General features: G+C 34.2%; 1 protein-coding gene across 50 annotated transcripts in view; it reads left to right on the forward strand.

Annotated features, from left to right (window-relative positions):
- LOC136827934 (ankyrin-2-like) overlaps window positions 1-25,582 on the forward strand; it is a 790,256-nt gene that overhangs the window by 664,749 nt on the left and 99,925 nt on the right. For 47 of the 50 annotated variants that reach the window (XM_067085443.1, XM_067085453.1, XM_067085409.1 and 44 more), the window contains 2 exons: window positions 1,334-1,489; window positions 7,581-7,712. In XM_067085443.1, the coding sequence (XP_066941544.1) occupies window positions 1,334-1,489; window positions 7,581-7,712 (288 nt within the window). The remainder of the gene's footprint in view (window positions 1-1,333; window positions 1,490-7,580; window positions 7,713-25,582) is intronic. The other 3 variants (XM_067085419.1, XM_067085420.1, XM_067085422.1) reach the window with 1 other exon arrangement.

The following is a 25,582-nucleotide window of genomic DNA, read 5'->3' on the forward strand; positions in this document are numbered from 1 at the left end:
GTGTGCACGTCAAGAGGCTATTTGGGTTAAGAACGTATATAAGTAACTTAAAATTTAGGTAGGAATGTTTACCCCATGCCTGTTGTGCCAATGATTTTCACTATAGTCACTTAGTAGTCAAAATGGAGCATTGTTCATAGATTTCCAATACCAAAGCATCCTGAATCCCAAAGAATATCTTAGAGACCATTCTTCAGGTTTCTAAAATATATACTAGTTGTGTAGCTAAAAGAATGCAGTTTAACTAGATACTTTAGCATTATTAATCTTTGCCTCTTCCTTGCAACACAAATTTAAAAAAGGGAAATCAGATCTCATTAACAGAATATTTTATAGTTCAATAGTAACACCAAATGATAATACCAAATGAAAAAATTTTGTTCGATTACTAGTCATAAATGCTGCAGGTATGTATCAGTGAGGCAGAGACGAAGATAGATTCAATAGGTATCATATTTTGAATGTGCACTGTGATATAGTTAATGTGGTGATGGGTACTTTTTTATACATTAAATGTTCATGTATGTATGTCCTGTGAAATATTACAGATCAACACTAAAATACACAGACTATAAAACATATCTTCAAATTAGAGGCTTTCCAAATATTTGCATGCTAAAAAAGTACATAAATTATTATTTAGCTTTCCCCTAATGCATGAATTGAATGCACTCCTCCCAGTCATACTTAACTTTGTTTATTATGCTTAAAGTATCTGAATTTAATTAGATATAACTTTGACAGATACTTGACCTTATTGTAAGGATATCGGTAGATTATATTCTTAGAGTTCTCTTTGAAGACAGGAGTACAAGTCTGAAAGTACTATTGTATTTTTATGTATGGATGCACAGCTATATGAATAGTTATGCTTTTGTATGTTCATGTACTGTATACTATATGTATGAATGTGTTTTGTATATTTTTGATATGGTGAAAGTGCACTCATAGTTTAGGATTAGAGTCTCTTTGAGTATGAATTACAGTCATTTAATTTGGGTCCTCCATTTAGAGGCCCATTTTTTCTAGTGTCTGTCTGAATTTGGTATAATGTATCTTTCAAACATTCTCTATAATTTTCAGTTTTGATCAGTTAAATTTTTTACCCTTTCTTTATTGTTGCAACCTTTTATTTTTCCATTATTACCAAAACTCCCTTCCTTCAGTCATTTTAAAATTAAAGTACATTGCATTTTTGTAGTAAAGACCGTCAATGGCAGCAGACACAGGGAAAAATCTTCATAGCTTTCATTTATGTGGGTTAATACATTTCACTTATACTTTTGGTGTCTCTGTTGGCTTACTGTGTGTATTGTTACACTGAATACTGTAGTGACACAAGAAGAAGTAAGCGAGGCTTCAGTAGTGGCCACCCGTCATGAAGGTCAGGCTCATCCTACCTCACAAGTTGTGGTAGAACATGATCCATCTACTATCTCTACCACCACAACTACAACTGTCAAAACTTCCAGCATCTCTCCTACCCCAGGTAGAATGACGTGTATCATGCAAGTTATGTTTTACCTCCAAAATTAACTTGTATTTCATCAGCATATGGTTTAAACCTGGAATTTTGACTAGTAGAATATCATGAATTTCATCTCTTATAATAGCTACAAGTAATCAAATATTCATCCATGTTACTTTTGATATAAATATAATTTATTGTTAGATTATGAAAAAAAATAAGTTGAAAAAGTCTTTTACCAGTTATGTGAACTGTGTTTGGTTATATAATTTGGTATGAAAATCAGTAGCACATTTTACTTTGTAATATTTTATAAACAGCATCTTCAGTTCCTTTGATAAGTATATTGGAGGTCAAAAGCATTGCTTGTTGATCACTTATGTAAAATGCATCATTGAGAGTGAAATTAGTTAAGCTTCATGAGTTCATAGCACAAATTAATGCTTTTGGGTTGTGTAAGGAGGGAGTAAATCCTGGATACACCAATTAGAGTGCTGCATTGGAGCAGCAGCAACAATGAAAACTAGCTGTGGTTGATGGTTGTCTTCTGAGTTTCCAGTGCTAAAGGAATTTCTTACTGTCAGGGTCTTCACTCTGTCTTATTTGTAAGTGGAAAACTCATATTTTCAGTTGGTTTTTCAAGATTAAAGGTTTATGTCTCATTTTTAAAATGTTGATTCAAGTACTGTATTGGTATATACCAGTAATTTATTAAAGAACACAGAAAAGCTGATTGCTATATTACACATTTTCATGATTCATACATAATGGAAGTAGCTTGAAGGTTATTAATATTAATCAGTTAGTTGCTGGAGAGACCAGCATTGCTTTAGTTGACAAGTATATTAAAACAATGGGTTTTTGACAACCTTATGAATCAACAGACCTTTAATAATTTACCTTATTGGCATTATTCATATGATATCCAAAGCCATCACTTTAGCAAATCTGAAAGTTTAGTTTATATTCACTTCATTCTGATATAAATGCCATGTTATTTGTATCTTAGTCATGCAGTAAGATAGTTGTGGTAAAGTTAATTTTCATAAGTTTATTTTCAGTGCACATCAAATTGGATAATATTTTTGAAAAGCCAGGCTTGTTGTTTTCCTTATTTGAATATTAAGGGAAATCGACACTAAATTTACCAATAATTGGGACTCCCGTCATTTTTACCTCTTAACATTTTTTATTTCCATTTTGTGAGTGTTGGAGGTCCTTGGTGACATTTATTCATTGCCAGCTTTTTTTGCTTCAGTTTTTGCTACTTGTTGAAGAGGGAATTCTTCAGATTCTCCTTGTGAAAGTGAAATTTGATGCTGTGGTCTGATTAAAACTTCATGACTAATAATAATAGTGATGATGATGCTCATTATGATTGTTGTGATGTGATTATGGAATTATTTTATTATATGACAAGTTCTGCATCTTTTTTTTATATTTTAGAGATATGCAGTACTTGTCATTAGCTTAAAACATTAATGCTTACTTACATAATCTCTGGTGTCTGTTAAAGTCCTCCTGGGCCTTTTTAGGCTCATAGGGCAGGTGCTGATCTCCTGTTTCTTAATCCGACAGCCAGTTGGGGGACAGGTCCCAATGCCTGTGACACATGGTCAGTGTGTTGCTAGGCCCACTGTTTAACTACCCAGCCTGAGGGCTGGTACCTATTCTCCTACTGAACCTCTTGGTTTTTTTTGGACTGCTAAGTTGATGGGCTGCAGATTTTTGCAGTGGCACAATCTGAGCCATCAGTGAGCGGCAGGATTTGAACCCTGGCCCTCTTGACTGGTACCTGAGAATCATACCACTGTGCCACCACGGTGGCTGGTGTCTGTGTCGAAGGAAAACAATCTGCTAGCTGCCTATCAAGGGTTACAATAGCAATACCAAGATGGTGAATGCTGCTGCTTCCCTCTATGAAATGGGAACATTGCTGAACAAAAAGGAAAATAGATGTGTTCTGCTAGACAACCCATAGGAGTGTGTATCAGGCAGAAAACTGGTTGAGGGTATTGAAACTTCTTTGAGCTGCCAATAGACATCTATTGAAGATTTGTTATACCTGTAAAAATTGGCACTAGTTTTCCTGTCTTAAAATTCATGTTGCAAGAATCACTACAGAAATTGGAAATGTTATGGTCCATCTCTGCTCACCAGAGGACTGAAATTCCAAGGAAGAAGATGGAGGAGAGGAACATCAAGAGCATTGTTGGCCTTTATGATAGCTTTCCAAGGAGGAACATGAACATTGGCAGGGGCAGTTAATGTAACAGGAAGGCCAGGTGAAGGGGCGTGATGACTACTGGGCCTGGCAGTGATATTTCCTCAAGACATGGCACCTGGTGTTCCACAGAAGTGACAGAATCCATACTAAGCTAAGGAGGTACAGAATCTTTCACAAATTCCAGAGAAATTGGCTAGTTTGGTCCATGGTTGTAATTTCTGATGGAGGTAAAATCTTCATTGGCCCAGGAGTCAGTAGAGGGGGAACAGGAAGGTCTGCTGGCAGACACAATTCGCTGAGGATAGACCAAGTGAGAGACCAAAGCTGAGACTAGGTAGCCAAAAACACCACTTGTTGGACATGAAAAATGAAATCATCATCTGTAGATCCAATGTGGTCCTCTGAAAGGGCAACAGAGAGAGCTGGATAAGCCACAGGAGTAGGCTAAGAAGACAATGCCCCAGTAGGTTAGAGCATGGATTATGCAGTTGAGTAAGTCTAGTTGGAAAGTTGCAGCCTAGGGTAAGCAGTTGAATAGAGCAGTCTCCTTGAATTAGTTAGTGATTGGGAGCAGAGTTGGACCGAGGAGGACAAACACTAGAAACATCAGGACTGGTTGGGAGATGGGGATGAGTAACCCAGTCATGCTTTTTTGCTGACACAGGCAGTGTGTTCACTCCAGTCTTTAGGCAGAGGAATGTTTTCAGCTACATCCTGACTCTCCTTAGCAGTAATGGTGGGGGAAGGTAACCCTGAAGTAAATCTAGGCACTGAAGAATCATAAAAATCAGATGACAGTATACCTAAGGTCATCTTCAAGGCATAATACAACTTATACATCCCTTCTGATGTGACCAGTACACATATCTCACAGGTAAGCTTAGGAGAGTATGACTACCCTCAGCATAAGTTGCACAAAGAGATGAGGGTCGTCATCCAGTGAAGGCATGAAAGCATAAGTCTCAGTAGTCTTGTTAAACCACCAAATAAAGATGATGATAATAGTAATAGAAGACCCTGGCATATTTGCTAGGGCATAATAGACCACAGCAATGTCACAAGACATAAAAGTAATAAGAAACACAAAGGTCTGCTAAATTGCACAAAACACTAGGACAGGCAAAAAACACAAAACACACAGAGTGGCCAAAACAGTAAAATACAATTTAAATACCAATAAAATAGTAGTGTAAAGTGACAGGAATTCATCCATAATACAAGGAACAAAATGAAATGCAAAAGAACAAAAAATAAAGGAATACAGATGCAAGATAAATTGAGCAGCAAAAGAAAATGAGAAATGCTAATACATCAACAAGCTGCCATTCTTAGTGCTACCAGCAAAACATAAATACAGTGAAGAGAGTAACAAAAATTAACCCTTAGCAACAAACAAGAAAAAGAGAAAAGTAACTTAATTACAAATGAAAACAAGACAGTAATAGCTGAGGTATTTTTTAAAAAATTACATGTTACAGTGATGAAACTAAAAGCAACTGTAAAAACTTAATAATCAGAATGAATGTAAAGAACAAAATTAAATGAATTAATGAAACTGGGAGTGCTGAGGTCCACTAGAGAGAAAAATCTCAAAATGAAAATGTGTTGTTAATCATTTCAAGGTTAGCAAATTCTGAGAATTACATGATTTATGGACTGAAGTGCCTCATTGACCACTTAGCCCATCTGAGGCAACACATTTAAAAAATAAATGAATAAACAAAAATGTGAATTATTGTATATGAGAATATTGACTACTTTATCTAATCTGTTCTTCAAGTGGCTAATATTGGTATTATTTACAATCTCTTTGGAGATTGTGTTCCAAAATGCAGTACTTTTTTTTATGTAATGAAGCTTCCACAGTGCATGGTTTCAAACTCTTTCAGTTTCTGTTTGTTGGATCTAGTTTGATTACACAAGTGTGAATTTATCTGTGATATTTTTTCATAGCTCGTACTTAACATATCTTAGCCAAATATAAAGTGGTCTGAGTTTGACTGATTTTTGGAAATCTTAGATACTTGTTGCAAAGCTGTGATTTTGATAAATCATTCTTATTTGCACAACTGTCAGTGGTTTCTTAGAAGGGTTAACAAATAGTCTATTATAAGAGTTATTTTTGGAAAAATACAGGACCTTTGTTCATCGGACTGGTGTCTTTGTGAACACGAAGTGAATGATGTGATTTCCAGCAGATGATGTGCACTTGGCTTGATTTTACATGAATTATAAGATGGATCAAGTTTAAGTTATTTTAATGAAAAATATTTTCAATATTTTTGTAGATTATTTGATTTTTTACAAAGATGGTCTTGGGAATTCTCTTGCATACACAATTATTGAGCTGTTTATATATTTTATTTTACCCATATCTTCCACTGAGCATGATCTAGCATCCCACCTCAAACTAATAATTTTGAATGCATACTAGTTATAAAGAGAAAGCCTTTGTCACTCATTCATATGCTACGCAGGTCTTGCTTTTTGTATCTTATAGTCGCCATCAAATATGACTGATTTTACTTTCACAAAAATGTGAAATCAGTAACAGAATTGCCTTAAAGATCAAAAAAATTTTGAAATTTTACTCGTATATTGTTCATTAGGTGTAGCATAATATTTTCCCCAAAATTTAGCTCTTTGGATGACTGCAGCAAGATGAAATGTTTTTTATAAGATATAACAGCACTAGTTACAAATAGGTGTCTGGTTCTCCCCTGAAACTTAGATCTAGGGCACAATGACTAAGAAGACATAGCAGAACTCGTGGAAACCTTACGTTTTCGAGGTAATGGGATCACAGCTGGATGGAGCGTTCTCAATCTCTTAAGCTTATTACAAACTGTATTCCAGTATTACAGGAGTTGTGACTTTGGTAATACAGTTCAGTTGATTATAATGGGTATCTTATTTTAAGTTTCATCCAGTACTGTAGAGAAAGTGGAAAACATTTGATTCTGTAATAGGAAAAAAAATTACATCTAAAAACAATATGCAGTCTTGTCGTCTTAAGTAATAGGCACTGATATGGCTTCTTAACATGTGGGTTATTTGTCTTGTTTTGTACTCCAGTTCTTCTGAAGATTGAAGGCCAGAGATAATGTTTCTGTCCATTATATTTTTACTTGCTTTTCTTCATTTGTATTTGATTGAAGTACAAATAGGTTATTATTCTGTTCGCTCATTTTTTCCTTTGGTAATAACACCTGAATAATGCTCTTTGTAATGGGAAGGTTTGTCGTGTCTTTTGTACACTTCTTTGGCTTCTTAGGATAATGGTATTTGGATAAGCAGACCACTTCAAAAGAGGCCAGACCTTGAAAAATTCTTGCAAATGTGAAATTTTTTAGATCCTCTGTAAATGAAATGTTCATTTGTTAACGTCAAAGATCCCTTCTATTTTTAGTTTACCTTGCTCATATACTCCTCAGCATTATACATACAATATATTTTTGGCGTATTTGATTGCATTAGAGATTGTTTGTAAGTGTACGTATATTTTTAAAAATGATGAATAACAGATGTTATAATGCATTTCAACTTACAAGTTTTTAACACAAGAACTATCATATGCAATAGTAGGTGTTCTGTATATGTAAAACCAACTGAAAATATGTTTCTGACCGTATAAATGAGCAGATGGAGACTATCATCCTAGTATCCTGTTTCATCTTGCCCTAATTTATTTAACCTCTCCCACCCTGTCAGAAATCATAACTCTAAAAGTAATTTCTTTTAACTATGTATTTGATTACATTTTGTTTTAATGTTTTAAGCTAAATTTTTTTTATACCCTGTGATACTGAATGTGTGAAATGGACTTGATTACACTTAGTATTTTACAAGATTTCCAATACACTCTATTTCATGGCGTCCCCACAGAAGGGTTCACTCAGACGTCTGTTGAGAAAAGCCAGATGTCCTCTACACGGGGCACCGCTGATGTGAGCACTGCGGGCACCACAGTCACTACTGGACAACTTGTTGGGGACACTATATTGCAGGCTGGGCCAGGTATGTGCAAAATAAAATAAACAAAAAGTGTGGTCATTTCCTTGCATTTTATTGTTGTGTTCTCGGACAAAATTTAAGCTTATCCTTAAATACTATGACAATGATGAAAAGATTTAGGATTTTCTATTGGACAAAAGTAAGGTATCATTTATGGAAAATGCTTATTTAATTTCAATACCCAAGCAGATAAATGGTCACACGAGCTTCAGACTTTACTAATATTTTTTATGATTGTAATGAGAGCACACTAAATTCATTCCTAGGGTATTCACGTATTACATTTTATAGGATGAATAAACTTTAAATAAGTACTGAAAACAAATCCAAAGTTGTTCAGGAGATATGGCATGATATATATTAAATAACTTGTAGATAGCTCAAAAATGAATTTGTATTATATAGCAGTGTTCAATATTATGGTAATGTTTGAATTTTCATAGCTGAGAAGGAAGCATTGTTCTGTTATGTAGCAAACATTATTTCATTCTTTCTTCATAGCTTTTAAAAATCAGATAATAATCATTCTTTGTAATCTATAATCCAGATGATGCAACATGAGTTTTTTGGTATACAGTGCTGAGATCATACTGTGTAAACATAACTTTAGGGAAATGAAATGAAGAAAATAAAAGATGAATTTTTTGTTTTAGAACTGTTTATCAAGTCCAGTTTACTAATGTGGAGCTGTGCCAATCTTCTCAACTTTAATGTGTTCAAGAGTTATTTTTACTAAGCAAAATGGATTCTTTAAGTGTGATGGTATTATTCAAGGAATATTTAAAATGATTTGTGTGAAGAGAGCAGTACCTAATTATTCACACCAATGCTGCTTTTTCACACTTTTACCCCTGGTATTATTTGGTATTACCTCCCTTTTATTATCTTATCAGAATATTAATTATGTGATTTAAAGGGATTATGAATTTGACTCTTCTCTACTTGAATACTGAAGTTTGAGTTGGATGGAAAATTGCCTCACCCACAAAACTGAGCATGATTGAGTGATGACACCATTTGTCAAATTAGTCCCCAAAACCTAATCTGAACTGGCCGATACCCATTATTGCACTAGGCAAAGTAGATAATGTTTCATTAGTACACTATATATTCTTTGTAGAAACTATGTTTTATGAATATTTTAGATAAAATCAAAATTAGGATTTTTTAATTGATCTTTATCACGTCTTGCTTGGTAAGATTACTGTATATTGCCTATATAAGATCTACTCTGATACAGCAACAACTGCTGGCATTGAGGGGTATAAGGTAATGGGTGCTGATTAGAAAAATACTACTATCTGAAGGGAGACTTGCAAGATGGAGCATATGTTAGGCCGGAGTTAACAGTGAGGATGATCCTTTCATACCAAAGATTGCAGCTCTTGTTGCTGTGGAAGTTATTTTACTTGTGACTTGGGAAAACAAAAGATACTGGTCTGGAGGCTTCACAGTCTGCAGTTCACATAGGTCAGCTGAAGACAGATTTCCCTTAAGATCCTTAAGGGTGATATCCTTCTTCAAAATAATTTTTGTGAGCTCTGCATGAGCTGAATATGCAGTGGATGCTGTAACCAAGGACAGAACCATCCAGTGTTCATTATGTCCTCCGGGGGACCTGGAGCTATTTAACATAAGAGCTCTGGTACCAGGGACCCAACCCTGGCAGTTTAGGAAGGAAAAGCTTTTTTTTTTTTTTTTTTTTTTTGCAGAAAACCATATAGACTATATGTATAGAGGCCAATAAACATGGCCTGGGTTAAAAGAAACCTGCACATTCTTTCATTAGTGGAAAAAGATACTGGCCTGAAGGCTTTGAAATTTGCAGTTCAGATATTTCAGCTGAAGACAGTAATCCTTTGAGGCCTTTTGGGCACAATCTGTCTTCAAAATAATATTTGTGGGCTGGTACAAGATGAGCCAAATATGCAGAATGGGCACTCTCCCCAAGGACAGAATCATCTGTTGGGCATTGGCAATATCCTCCATGGAACTGGGAGGTATCCAACTTAAGAGCTCTGATACCAACAAGGACCCCCTCCTACAATTTTAAGAAGGAAAGTCCATATGGGAAATGCCCACCACACCAGCATTACAGGAGTGCAGTACAGTAGTGGAGAACACTGTAATAATTGGAAAGGCCCCTGACCCAAGATACCTACGGCTGCTAGAGGTGCTCAGTACATCAGGAGAAGCCCTTATTGAATACAACTGAAGAAGTTTCCTTCCTACCCACCAACATTAGGCGACCTACTGCACACAGACCTGCGACAGACACCGCAAGAAGTGACATTCCTGACCGTGAAACGCAGGATTCAGTGAGCTGCACGGCGACCAATCAGAATATTTGTCGGGTAATAAAAATAGTGATGTCATGCACCAGCCCGCCGCTCAGCAAGGCTGCAGCAGCGGGACCATCAACCTTAAGTTTTTGGCTTGAGAGAAAATCACACCGGCCAATCAATGGCGTGCATTCCTCCTCAGCCAATCAACTCAGCGTACAGTCGACCCCCTGCTGACTATCTTGTATATACAGTAAAGAGCAGGTCTCAGCATGAACAACAGTTTACTCCTGTCTTCCAGGGTGATCATGCTCAGCAGAACCTGAGTGAAACATGGTCTAGAATCAACATAAGCAAATGCTCATTACAGAAGATTGACAACTCTTAGGAAAATTACCACCAGATTTCAGTTACCATTGGCAGTACAGTATGTACTGTACTCTGTAACTGTGATAATGTATTGGGCAGAAAAAAAATACACCCTAATTTGCGACTGCTTTCTTCTCCGGAAATGACAAACATCAGAGAGTTACTGGCAGAATGCAGTAACCTGGAAAAATCAGTTATTAGAAAAACAGAGAAAACTCTTTGTAAACTGAATGCAGCTGATGCAGCAGTAACATTCACACTACAGTACATGTTTGAAAGAGGGTCTACTACCCATATATAATGATAATAATCATACAGATTGTATTCCTTTTTGCTTTATGTGTCAACTACTCTTGACTTCCTTCAAAAAAATATTAAGAAAAATTAGGTGAAAATTACAAAGCCATACTGTATACAGTAGTAAGTAGCAATGTAAGGGAGAAAGTGTACAGTGTAATATGTAGGAATATCATTAACCCTTAAACGCCGAGCCTCTATTTACAAAAACGTCTCCCGTATGCCGGCGTTCGGGAGTTAGCGCTTGAAAGCGGAAAAAAGTTTTTCAAAAAATCACAGCACGCTTAGTTTTTAAGATTAAAAGTTCATTTTGGCTCCTTTTTTTGTCATTACCTGAAGTTTAGTATGCAGCCATCAGAAATGAAAAAAAATATTATCATATATAAATATTGAAATATATGACAGCGCAAAAAAAATTTTTCATATATAATTTTATACAAATCGCTGTGAGCAAAACGGTTAAAGCTAACGGGTTATTTTTTTTCTTTGTATTGTACACTAAATTGCGATGATTTTGGTATATAACAAATTGTAAAACGATCAAAGCAACACAGAGAAAATATTATCACAAAATGATGCATGAATTCGTAACGACGCGGACGTAAAAAAATGTTTTTTCAAAAATTCACCATAAATCGAAATATTGTGCTAGAGACTTCCCGTTTGTTGAAAAATGAAGCTAATTGATTGAATATTACTAGACTGTAAGTGTTTTAGCTTACAATTGCAGTTTTCGACCATTTCGGTCAAGTTAAAGTTGACCGAAAGTCGAATTTTTTCTATTTATCGTGATTTGTATGAAAATATTTCCAAACTGATAAAAGCTACAACCATGAGTTATTTTCTGTTGTATTGTACATGAAATTGCGCAAATTTTCATATATAAAACTTTATGTAACGACTAATATAAAACGGTGCAAACATTACGACAACGTGACGAAAGAATTTCTGAGATGTTCGGCCGAGTTACCGCACACGCGTAAGGAAAATGTTTTTTCAAAAATTCACCATAAATCGAAATATTGTGCTAGAGACTTCCAATTTATTGCAAAATGAAGGTAAATGATTGAATATTACTAGAATGTAAGAGTTTTAGCTTATAATTGCATTTTTCGACCATTTCGGTCAAGTTAAAGTTGACCGAAGGTTGAAATTTTGGCAGTTATCGTGATTTATGTGAAAATATTTCAAAACTGATAAAAGCTACAACCATGAGCTATTTTCTGTTGTATTTTACATGAAATTGCACACATTTTCATATATAAAAGTTTATATAACGAATAATGTAAAATGATGCAAACATTATGACAACGTGACGAAAGAATTTCTGAGATGTTCGGCCGAGTTATCGCGCGCAGACGTAAGGAAAAAGTTTTTTTGTTTTTCAGAAATTCACCATAAATCGAAATATTGTGCTAGAGACTTCCAGTTTGTTGCAAAATGAAGGTACATGATTGAATATTACTAGAATGTAAGAGTTTTAGCTTATAATTGAGTTTTTTTACCATTTCGGTCGAGTTAAAGTTGACCGAAGGTTGAAATTTTGGCAGTTATCGTGATTTATATGAAAATATTTCAAAACTGATAAAAGCTACAACCATGAGTTATTTTCTGTTGTATTCTACATGAAATTGTGCACATTTCCATATATAAAACTTTATGTAACGACTAATATAAAACGGTGCAAACATTACGACAACATGACGAAAGAATTTCTGGCGCAGACGTAAGGAAAAAGTTTTTTTAAAAAATTCACCATAAATCGAAATATTGTGCTAGAGACTTCCAATTTGTTGGAAAATGAAGGTAAATGATTGAATATTACTAGAATGTAAGAGTTTTAGCTTACAATTGCGTTTTTTTACCATTTCGGTCGAGTCAAAGTTGACTGAAGGTTGAAATTTTGGCAGTTATTGTGGTTTATATGAAAATATTTCCAAACTGATAAAAGCTACAACCATGGGTTGTATTTTGCTGTATTTTACATGAAATTGCACACATTTTCATATATAAAACTTTATGTAATGGCTAATATAAAACAGTACAAAAATGACGACAAAATGACGAAAGAATTTCTGAAATTTTCGGCCGAGTTACAGCACGGGCGTAAGGAAAAAGTTTCTTTTAAAAATTCACCATAAATCAAAATATTGTGCTAGAGACTTCCAATTTGTTGCAAAATGAAGGTACATGATTGAATATTACTAGAATGTAAGAGTTTTAGCTTACAATTGCATTTTTCGACCATTTCGGTCGAGTCAAAGTTGACGAAGGTTGAAATTTTTGTAGTCGACGACGTGCGACGTCCACTTGGCACCCAACAGACAATTTTAGTTGACGTATGATATGTCCAGTAGGCGTTTAAGGGTTAACTGAATATGCCTTACATATTAGGAATTACATTTTATGAATACCAATTCTTATGGGAATAAATGCATATGGGTTACATATCAAATAATCTTATAATTTATTTGTCTAAATTTTATAAGGTTAATACACAGCAAAAATACACAAATTTTTTGGGTGAGGAAAGGAAACTAATGTTTAATATCAGAGAGAGCATACCCAATTGTGACAAAATGTTTGATTTTCATAAGTATATTTTATGTTCATGGACAAAAGGCTTGAAGAGATAGAGGTACTTGTTTTGTGATTTAATCTTCAGAGAGAGAGAGGTTGCCTACTAGCCTAATTCTGTTCATAGTATTTTTAGTACATATTACAATAGATGTAATTCTAAATTCTAGTCTAGGTACTTATAATATTTGTTAGTTTCAGAACTGACACATTGAAATGATGGTGTCCTCACCTTGATTTTATAGCCCTTAGGATGAAAAAACACAGTTTGAATTGCTGAATGAGTAAGTTCTTCACTAATTAGTACAGCATAAACTACAACATGCAGCATCTTATCAAGGTGCATGACAAACAGTGGCAACATATACCGTTTTGAAATGAGTAGGCTCCTACTAACATGTTTATGTCACACGTTATATTTGAATTTTTAGTATTACTGTACACTCAAAATCAGTGGGCTTTGTGCTTGGGAGGTAGTAAGTTTTTCTGATTCCAGATACTTTTGGTATTCTGAAGGAGTTTTAATCACTCATATGTGATGGAAGCAGTAGAATAGTAATGTTAAGATGGACACTGGTAGGAATTAAGATCTGCAGTGGTATATTTTAGAGCTGTCATAGAAATATTGGGGCTGCTTTTTCTAGCTACCAATGTGATGGCAGAAGGATTATGTTCTGCATTGACAGGTTTATAGTTCTATTCTAAATTTTTTATTAATTCAGTTCCCACACTGCAAATAAAAAGAAAAAATTCAGGATTCATTGATGGTAGCAAAACTAGTGTTGTCTGTAGGGTTTTAGGAACATAATACACTGAACCTTTGTAATCTGGAAATTTGGATAACTTGAGCAAATTAAGTTCTGAGTGACACACAGACTGATCACAAAATATTTGAAGGTCACAAAACACTTGACTCATTTTCAGTTTATTCTTTCAGAAACTGAAAGCTGATTAAAATGCTCGTGTAATTTGCCACTGTTTTTTATTCTGATGTACATGAGGAGATCAGAATAGAAAACAGTTGAAAATTTATGAAGCTGTTACTAAAATATCAAGTCATATGTTCATTGCATTAAGTAAATTGAAACTTTCATGATATATTTTTGTATTGATAAAAAATGTAGGAAGATTAATGGCCTCTTTACTTTACAATACACCATGTTCTACTTTGGTTTTCCTCTACGTCTAGAGTGACTAGAAAGCCTTAAAAGTGCAAAACGCACTTGGTTACACAATGCTTTTGTAAGCAGTATCTTTAGACTACCTGATGTTATTGCACAATGTAAAACCTGAGGTGTGACAGTAATGATTATGTATTTAGCTGTGCAAACTTTTTTTTTCTCTAAGGAGAAACTTATTGAAATGAAGAAAACTTGCTGGGATAATATGAACTACAAGTAACTAAAAGTATTATTTACATACTGCATATACTTTATTTTGATGGCATACAAGACCCACCTCCCCCCCTCCATTTCAGGAGAATATTAAGAAAAAAATTGACTTTACATTCATTGTTATTGAAATATGGAGCTACAGAATAGAAAAACATTTTGTTCAACTCTTGTAATTTACAAGAGAAAGCTAAAGCATTTTAAATATAGTAGAAAACATTTTATAGCAAATTACCAGTCAAGCTTAAAATAATAGTACAGCAGGTAATCAGACAAGCGAGAAGACACAAAAGCATCTTAGCTACAATGAAACAAACAAATAACAGAAAAGCTACCATTATCATACACAAAAAATCAAGAAGTAGTTTGGAAAATATCAGTGTTCTGTAATGAAAAAATCATCTTCAAATCCTGAAAATTCATCAACATCATTATCAAAAGCCTAAAACTCATTATCTCCAATACTGGTACCATTTTCATCAAACAGAGCATCATCTTCAGTTCCATGCATCAAGGACATTACTAATTCCACACCTCTTGAAAACCTTCACAATGATTTCAGTCCTTACATTTTCCCAAGATTCCTTCACTTACTCACACACCTGGAAGGGAATGGTAGGATATTTCATTCTTCTTGGTGGTGGGGGTCACAGTCTGAATCTTCCATCCATTTGTTCCATTGCTTTTGCATCCTGTTTGTAAATGGCTTGTTTATACACTCATCCCAAGGTTGCAAACGGCTCCTCAGAGCACCAGAAATGACAGCTACCTTGTTTTTCAGTTCCCCTACCCTCTTGTTAACCGCCTCCCTTTCAGTGATATTTTATGGTAGCGAATGAGTATTCTTGTGATAGTAAAATAAGTACATGATCACAGTTCACTAGTATACCTGAGATAGTAAGGGAGGGGGTTAATGGCTTTAGTTCTGTTCCCTTAAGTGATCCCAAACAAGAAGTGAAGATTTTCTGTGTACTGTACTGGATGCTTTTATACTCAGTGATAAACCCTGCCTCTTCATGAACCTGTAACACCAACCATCTGCTCCTGCAAAATCCTGATTCTCTTTTTCTCTCCTAATCTCATGCCCTCATTAATTATCATTTTGATAGAAGCACATTTCTGAGAATCCTTCTCATCTGTCATCCAGTTTTTAACTTCTTAAGTTTTGGCCATTGTGGGGAAGGACAATGAAGGTTATGCTTAACTACTTTAGCAGTCTGTAACTGGTGTTTATGCCTTTTTCATTCCTGTATCATTTTTGCTGTAGGTGTCCCCAAAATTCTCTCTGCTTCTTTGTGACTATGGTCCTCAGCATAGTTCATGTCTTAGTTTATATCTAGTAGTATAACTTGAGCGTAGTATAATTTCAGTGTTTTGTTTCTGTATCCATCTTGAGGGCAAATTCTTCCACAGCTCTCACCTTGCATTTATATTTCACAAAATGGGAATGGCAGATTAGCATGACTGGGAATTTTTATGCACAATGATAGATGGTGATGATGCTAGTGAGGCAAACGACATCAGTGATCATTGCCATTGTTACTCACCATTATCATGATAATTTCAAGTTTATTTAAAAAACTAAAAAGATATTTCTTGGTAAAAGATAATACGAAATGTGCGGTAGGTATGACAGTGGCACGCTTACAGTCATAGAAATGATTGCTCTGTAACATTTTAGATTGGGGGCTTAATGAAGGTATCCATCTCAGAACTTTCAGCTTTAATTTTCATGATAATTTTTTCTAATTTAAGTACCCATATAATACAATAATACAGTATAGTAGTAGTAATAATACAAGTAGTAATAATAATGATGATGATGATGATGATAATGATATCCAAGCAAATACTGATATTTTTAAAGTAGTACTGTGGAGTTTGTTTAGGTGCAAGTACAGGCAGTCAGCAGCATCTGGGTAAACATCATGCTTGATGACCTTGTAGCACAGCAGTGCTTAAGCAAAATATGATAAAATAAAGTGTTATTCAGAGCTTAATTTTGGAGATCAAAGACCACATTCAGTTAATACCTCACATACAAACTTCTTAGTTTCACTGAATGCAACTAGTCTGTAAATTTTTAAAAATCTTGAATGACCTTCAGTGAGTATTTACAATTGAGTTAATGTACTGTATATCTTTTAGTTAACAACCCTGTTGTGATAAATGGGCATTCTTAAAAGGGGTAGAGTTTTTCTGTTACCTTGAAGACTCACTGGATTTGGAATTAGGAGTTGAGAGAGCAATGTGGAAGACAGTAGCTAGTACAAAGTGCAAAGATTTATTATGTGTACATAAGGTTTGTACAACTCTGTGCAATAGAAACATGGTCATTGACAAGAAAAATAGAGGAGAGTTTAAAAAATAGTGACAATGGAATGTTAATATTCATGGCACAGATATGGTAAGAAGACTATATTGTGAATGAGGAACTGGTGAAGTGATGTGGTATCAAGAAGATGGAAAAAGACAGATCTCAAGATTGACATGATTTGGATGTGTGATGATATGGAATTATGAACAATTGGTCAGGATGGTAGTAGATATAGAAGCAGCAGTGAAGACCAGGAAGATGCAGGGAATCATAAAGACAGGGGATCAATGGAGAACTAGACCTAATGGGAATTCTGGCAAAAAGAGCACAGGAAACAGAAGTTGAGAGAAAATGTATTTTATATATAGCCCCATAAAGGGAGAAGCTGATATGAAATAATTTATGATAATAATGATTTCATTTGCCATAGTATTTACAAGTTTAACTAGGCACAAAGCAAGATTTTATTGACATGAAAAAACAAAATAGGTCAACAAGTCAACTTTTAAAGGCCTTAAAAAAGCTGGATGCAGTGAATGATAATTCGAGATAACACAAACTTTTGAAAATTTTGTTTTATGATTGCATTTTATTATTATTATTATTATTATTATTATTATTATTATTATTATTATTACTAACTGAACTTCCAGATCACATTGGTAGATTCATAGGACAGGCCCAAAGGATTTGCACATAAATTGGAGCAAGATGAAGTTGTATACATAATCAGTAAGGGGCCAAAGAGAACAGATGAAAAGTGCTGATGCATTAAAGCGGCTCAGTCTCAGGGGCAATATGAGAGACATTACATCCTACCTCTCCTGCAGAGCATTTTATATTAGCCAAAGAATCAGATTAATCATTGTAGTAATAAATGCACAGAAGTAATTACAGATTCATGTAGACCTGCACTCATAACTAAATAGCAGTTTAGAACTCAAATTACTCACAAACTTCACTACTGCATATATGTAGTATCCCAAAGCTTGTGAGTTTTATACAGAAAAATATAGTATAAGATACAAAAAGTAAAAGTGGAGTTAACAATGGACAACGTTAATGCACAAGGTGCTTGTGCATATTTACACACCATCGTTGTATTCACTTTTAATACTCAGGATATATAGCAGACTGCAGGCCATGAGTGCTTACAGTACCTGTATAAACATTTTTAATTAAATATAAATACAATGTAATATTTATAAATAATATATACAAGTAATTACAAAACATGAATTATATTTCAGTCACTACTATATTGTAAGTCTTTTGGATGTTAAATTCATAATATAAACAACTGTAGAAAAGGTTGAGTCAATACTGTACACTTATGTAATCAATTATTTTTATTGTTTTGATTAGTACAATTTTAGATACTGAAAACTTAATCAAACAATCTCATTGTTGAAATTGCATTTAGAAGGGGGCACAAGACTACATAAATTTAAATTTATTGTTTTTATGCCATGGTGGAAATTTATTACCTCTCAGGTTATTAACAACAAAATGAAAAAATAAAATATCTGAAAAATGAATATATATATATATATATATTAATAATATAAAATAATAAATATAAAATATATATATATAATATATAAAATTAAAAAGCCCTTTGTTTAAGTGGAACAAAATTAAAGCCTTTTGATTATCCTTTATTTTTTCGAACATGAATGTATTGCCACAGGTTAATAGATTAATATATTAACAAAATTAATATATTGCTTACTCGGTTTAATAATTTTCAACACAAATACTAATTGCTAACTCTGCAGAAAGACGCCTACTGGATTTTTGAGAAGGCAGCAACGATTGGACTTTTCTAAGCTTGTTGCAACAACTGGCCTACCCGCTCTTTGAGCATCACTTGCACTTCCTGTGGATTCAAATTTTCTAATCAAGCTTGTGATATTTCAGCTTTGCACCCTTGAGATGTTAAATTCAGCTGATAACAATCTTGCAATTTCAGCACCATTTTTATTGTTTTGATAGTACAATTGAATTGCTTTTACTCTCGGTTCCTTTGTTAATCTCATGGTTGTATAAAATATCTGAAAAAATGAAGATTTAGCATATTAATCAAAGAAAATAATAAAGAAAATATACATTATAAGATATAAAATTAAAAGGGCGCTTACTTACGCATGTGAGATTATACAGACGGTCCCTGGCTATCATGGGGGTGGGGGGTGTGGGGTTTCCGTTCTGATGGCGTGACAATAAGCGAAAATCGCCTATAACCAAAAATCGGCTGCTTTTGGCATTTTTTCGGCAATTATTGACTCCAGTAAGGGCTGAAAATCACCGATAAGCCCCGAGCCCCGAAAATCACTGATTTTTGGTTATTGGTGCCTCTGTTAGTATATATGTGAGATTATACGATATAGTGAAATCGGTGCTAGACAAGCATAAAAACGGATCACCAATAACTAGGGATATGTATGTATATAAATTATATATATATATATATATATATATATATATATATATATATATATATATATATATATATATATATATATATATATATATATATATATATATATATATATATATATATATATATATATATATATATATATATAGAACCTCGATGGCTCAGTCGGTTACAGCAGCAGCCGGACTTCAGTAGAGGTCTGTGGCGCTGGTTCAAATCCGCAGCCGACTGATCAAAGAGGCAGACACTTTGCTATCCGTGTAGACATCCCGGGATTATATATGTAATCAACGGATAGGTTTGCTTAAAAAGCAAATGGGTGTTACAGACTAAATACACACACAAAACAAAGCCACTACAACACCTTCTAAAAAAAACATAACAAACATCCCACACGTCTCGAACTCTCGCCCTACCCGGCGCAACAACTTCGCTGCTGCTGGGAAGAAAGGCCGTTGGGTGGGTATGATACATGTAACATACGCTCCGGGGTCTAGCGATGTCAGGCAGGGCAGCCCGATCGAGACTATGGTCTACCCCAAAGCCAAAATCAAAAGTCCTTCAAAAGAAGGCATCGTGCTTAACCCATACAAAAATGGGATAAAAAGCACGTTAAAAAAGAAGAAGAAGATGAAGATATATATATATATATATATATATATATATATATATATATATATATATATATATATATATATATATATATATATATATATATATATATATATATATATATATATATATATATATATATATATATACAGGCAGTCCTCAGTTATTGGCAGCAGTTCTGTTTTGAGGGTGTGATGATAACCAAAAATTGTTGGCGCTTTTTCTGTTATTTTCGGGGCTTATGCGCCAATTTATGGTTAGGTATGTATCGGTCCCAATACCCAATTATTGATGCCGATAAGCAGAAATCGGCGATTTTCAGCACCGAAAATGGCCAGTTTTCGTTGCTAAATAAGCCCCATAAAACTGGATTGCATTAACCAGGGACTGCCTGTGTATATATAAATATTATATCTTCTTCTTTTAACGTGCTTTTTTCCCATTTTTGTATGGGGTAAGCACGATGCCTTCTTTTGAAGGACATTTTGATTTGGCTTTGGGGTAGACCGTAGTCTCGATCGGCTGCCCTGCCTGACATTGCTTAGACCCCTGGGAGCGTATGTTACATGTATCATACCCACCCAACGGCCTTTCTTTCCCAGCAGCGAAGTTGTTACACGGGTAGGGCGAGAGTTCGAGACGTGTGGGATGTTTGTTATGTTTTTAGAAAGGTAATATATATATATATATATATATATATATATATATATATATATATATATTGTATATATATATATATACATACATACATACATACATACATATATATATATATATATATATATATATATATATACATACATACATACATACATACATACATATATATATATATATTATATACATACATATATATATATATATATATATATATATATATATATATATATATATATATATATATATATATATATATATATATATATATATATATATATATATATATATACACACAGTAGAACCTCGGACCTCGGCTGATTCGTTCCAGAAGAAGCGTCGAGATTCGATTAGTCAAATTCTGAGTTAATTTCTCCCATAAGAAATAACTGAAAATGGATTAATCAATTCCTGACCACCAGTCATTACCCCAACCTTACCTTTTTATACAAAACATTACACAAATTACAATTAAATAAGTTCAGAGTTGAATAACTTACCATATCAGAAGCACTTTCTACATTTTTAAATGCACACTGTATCAAAAAAATTGGCCTATGACCAATGCAGCCGTATTACCGATGATAGACCGAGCGCCCATAGGCTAGGCTAGGTAGCCTATAAGCACTACCAGAATGTACTGTAACGGGTACACACGAAAACTGTTGTTAATAATGATAACATTGAAAAACAAGCCTGATTATCACATTAAATTAATAATACAGTATTTATAAGCCGAATTACTGTATGACTGTTATCATAAAATTAAGAGAAATTTCCTATATTACGTCAGAACTTGGCAGCTTGTGGCAGATGTAAACAAACCACAGCACCACCCTGGTGGTGTATCGTGGTACTAATTACATAAACATTCAGTATTTATGGTAAATATAATACAGAGTCTACTGGAATAGTGTACAAAATCACTGTAAAACATGTTTCAGTAAATATTGTGATTCCCTAACATATTGGGACCCATGATTGGATGAAAATTCAGTGCAGAAAGCCAAAAAAATGATATATACCTGTACAAGGTGTACTTCTCTAAACAACAGCAGCAGCATGTGTGGGCTTTAAATGCTTTTAAATACGCATGGGAAGAACGCCACCAACAACGCCAACTAGCGGCAGCTGCCCAAAACTCTTTTTTCTACAAACATCATATGATTCATCGGGTCGGATTCCTGTTTGTTGTTCGAGTTCCGACGCAAAATTTACTCAACATTTCGTGTTGAAATCCGATTATGTCGAGTTCTAGTACGGTCGAGGACCGTGGGTTCTATGTATGTATGTATATGTATATATATATATATATATATATATATATATATATATATATATATATATATATATATATATATATATATATATATATATATATATATATATATATATATATATATATATATATATATATATATATATATATATATATATATATATATATATATAGGCAGTCCCCAGTTATTGGCAGGGTTTCCACCCTGATGGTGTGATGATAACCGAAAATCACCGATTTTCGGCACTTTTTCAGCGATTTTCTGGGCGTATCAGCGCCAAAAATTGCTGATTTTCAGTTATTGGGACCTTTGTTAGGCATGTATCGGCGCCAATACCCAATTAACAGCACTGATAAGAGGAAATTGGCAATTTTCGTCGCTAGACAAGCACCGTAAAACTGGATTGCCAATAACCGAGCCCGCTAACTGGGGACTGCCTGTATACTGTATACTGTATGACATACTGTATACATAGTGCAAAATCTTTTACCTAAAAGGCAAAAGTTCTTGCACTCTGGGTTTAGAAGTGGCAAGGTAGTCTAATGATCAAACACTTTGAAGGTTATTTAAAGAGGCCTCTGTCTCAAAAATTATATAACGACGAACAGTGTAAGTAGAATATATTACACTGGAACGTAATACACAAAACTATTAGAAAAAAATAGTTCACATATTTAGGGGTTGAGATATCAGTACTACAGCTTTGTTATAAATTATGCATGTAGATGGACATAAGAGTGACAGAATAATACAGTAACATAAAAGGTCACAATGAAACTTTGTAAGGTAAATGTTAAATACAATGACTGTTAAGTAGGGGATATTTTTAAGCATACATTAACTAAGATTGGTAAAGTTATGATTGTTTTATTGTTATTATTGTTGATAATACTATGACAGTAATAGTATCACCTAACATTATCTAAGAAAACTATGTTGTTCATCTTAAGTTTATGTTGGGAAGTAACACACAGTCATCTTCAAACTTTTTATGCTGACTTTTCACTTTATATCTTTAAAAGTAAAGTGAGTATCTTGTGCTATTTCTGTTTTGCTTGAACTTCCATCACCATCAGGTATATGTCTTCAAGTATTCCCTTTCCCCGTGATCTCCCGATTCTTGTTACATGTTCTTGTCTTGCTACTTCCTTATCTACAGCTTTTCTAACCAACTATTTGTCATACCTTCATCACAATCCAAACTATCTGTCGTGTCAAGATCTGTCTTTTTCAAGCCTCTTGATGCCATGTCTCTCCACCAATTTCTCATTCACCCACTGCATTCCTGCCATGAATTCTCTTGGTAATCCTTCTCAAAATTTCCTCCATAAAAATTTTACTTAGTACCCTTTGGGTGGGGATGTGCACAAGCCTCTATGTAGTTAATTACACAGAAGATAAGGGTTTTTGTAGTAATGAACTGCGTTCCAGTCTCTTTGTGAAGTATGAATCAGCCTGTTAACTTGTGTTACTTGGGTGTAAGGTCTATAGATGCTTGGATATAAGTATAGTGTACTAAAATGCTGTGTTGTCTACCTGGAGTTTGTTGGATATTACTGTACTTGACAGTACTGTATTACAAATTGTAGCAAAAAGGAACAGAAAAGTTTTAAACTGTTGATGGTGTTATGGCATAGTTCAAATTAACAGGCAATGACTCTAAAGCATTTTTTGTAAGGTTAATTGAATATACTCAAATAAGTGAAATAATCAAAATACCGTAGAATGTGGACATGTCAGAAATTATTATGACTAAAGATACATCATGGCAGGAAACATGTAGAGATACCTTAGATGTACAGGTGAAATCCCACTTGAGTAAGAAGGCCAAGGGGAGTGAGATTCAGTCTGGGGGGATTAGAGGCCAACTAGATTAAGGTGTGACGTACTCAGAGGAGAGAAGCTAGGAGTCCCTTTGAGTGAAGCCTGACACTTAGTTTCCAACTGCTGTATTGAGAGCAGCCTGTCACATTTTGAGAATAAATGTGAAAGAATATTAGTGGTAACTTTTATAAGTGCTGTCAAACTACTCTCTAATAGTGCTTCAATACTTAGTGATGATTTAAGCAAGTCGTTTGTACTGATCTACAGCTGACTTTTAAAAGGTAAAGTAACATTAGTGTTTGATTAGGCTGTTATTGCCACACCTGTAACTGATAAATATTTAACTTTGTTTTATAAAGAAACTTTTTTGCTCTTGCCTTGAGAGTGATTTAATTGTACATGTATACTTTTAGGTTCTTAATTGCATCATGTATACCATTGAATATTTTGAAAAATTGTATACTATATTTAGAATTACAAAGGATACTGGATTCTTTTAAAACTAAGAGTAAAGCAGTGGCCTTTTCAAAGCTCTAATTAAATCTTGTATGTTATTGTTAGTTTTGGGTTAGTTTACCTTAGGAAATTATCTCCAATAATATTACTTTGCACACTACTGGAAAATGTTGTGTTGTATGAGAGATAGTTATTACAGGTACAGTAATTGTACATAAGGTTAACATACAAGCAAATATCTTGCATTGGATTATTGTATTCATAGTGTACAAGGGATTGTCATGTGCTGTATGCAAAAAAAGTCATGCAGGCTCGAGGTAGACATTTTTATTGATGCTTCTTCATTGAATATCAGCCCTCTTAGTGCATAGAGGCCAGCATCGTACATTTTTATCGTAAATAAGAGCTGCTGTGTGGTGCTGTAAAGCCTCTGAAAAGAAAAAACATTCTTGCGATATCAAAATACAATTTTTCTTACTGAATTTTCTATATAAGATACTACTGTATAATCAATTAGGTAAAATGGAATTGGTTTCCTTGTGCTTTTATTTGTAGATAAGAGCCTTCTACCTGGTGACACAAAGCCTCATCAAAAGAAAAATTTAACCAACTCTTTCATGTTCAGTAAATTAACATATGGTGTAGTTGTTGATTACACAGGACTTTCAGAAGGAAGAGCTTATTCATAATTATTTAAAATAAAGGATGAACAACAGTTCCCATAGTAGTTGTACATGAACAAAAAGATGTCTGTTTCAGCAATATAGTACTGTTGATATATGAAGTATAACAGTACATGGCCCAAGCTTCCAAATGGCTTTGGCTTTTACGTATTTCCTTTCTATGGGGTCTTGTTATTGTATATTTATTTGGGATGAATCTTAACTAATGTGAAAGTTAGCTTAAATCTCTGTGCCGATAGGCGAGTTGGCATACAAACAAAAGATCGAATGGCTGCCCAGATGACTGTCTAGTACACCTGTTCTCCACCAGGTGTGTTTCGAATGTTTTAGCTCTTGTCAGAATTCTCCTTGCTGCCATTGTGCATAGACACTTGTTGGTATTTCATGGCTGTTTGTTGCTGTCATGGTACTGTAATGGTACTGTACATTTATTTGTCCTAGGTTGCATCCTCTGGAATCAAGGCTAAGAATGTCAGGTTCTGTAGGAGTGATTACTGTGTTAGCAGGATGTTGATTCTTTAGGAGATACACACTGTTTACACTGGCTGCAATGGCATAAAGTGTGATCTTTAGAATAGATGTGAAGAAGTAGGGATTTTCAAAGGGCTTTCTGCTTAAGTTCGTTAGTATAGCAAGAGAAAGGAAGCAGATAGATTGCAAAAGCAATTAGTTAGGTCAGGTTATCAAC

The sequence above is a fragment of the Macrobrachium rosenbergii genome, chromosome 42, assembly GCF_040412425.1.
Source record: "Macrobrachium rosenbergii isolate ZJJX-2024 chromosome 42, ASM4041242v1, whole genome shotgun sequence".
Taxonomy (NCBI): Eukaryota; Metazoa; Arthropoda; class Malacostraca; order Decapoda; family Palaemonidae; genus Macrobrachium; species Macrobrachium rosenbergii.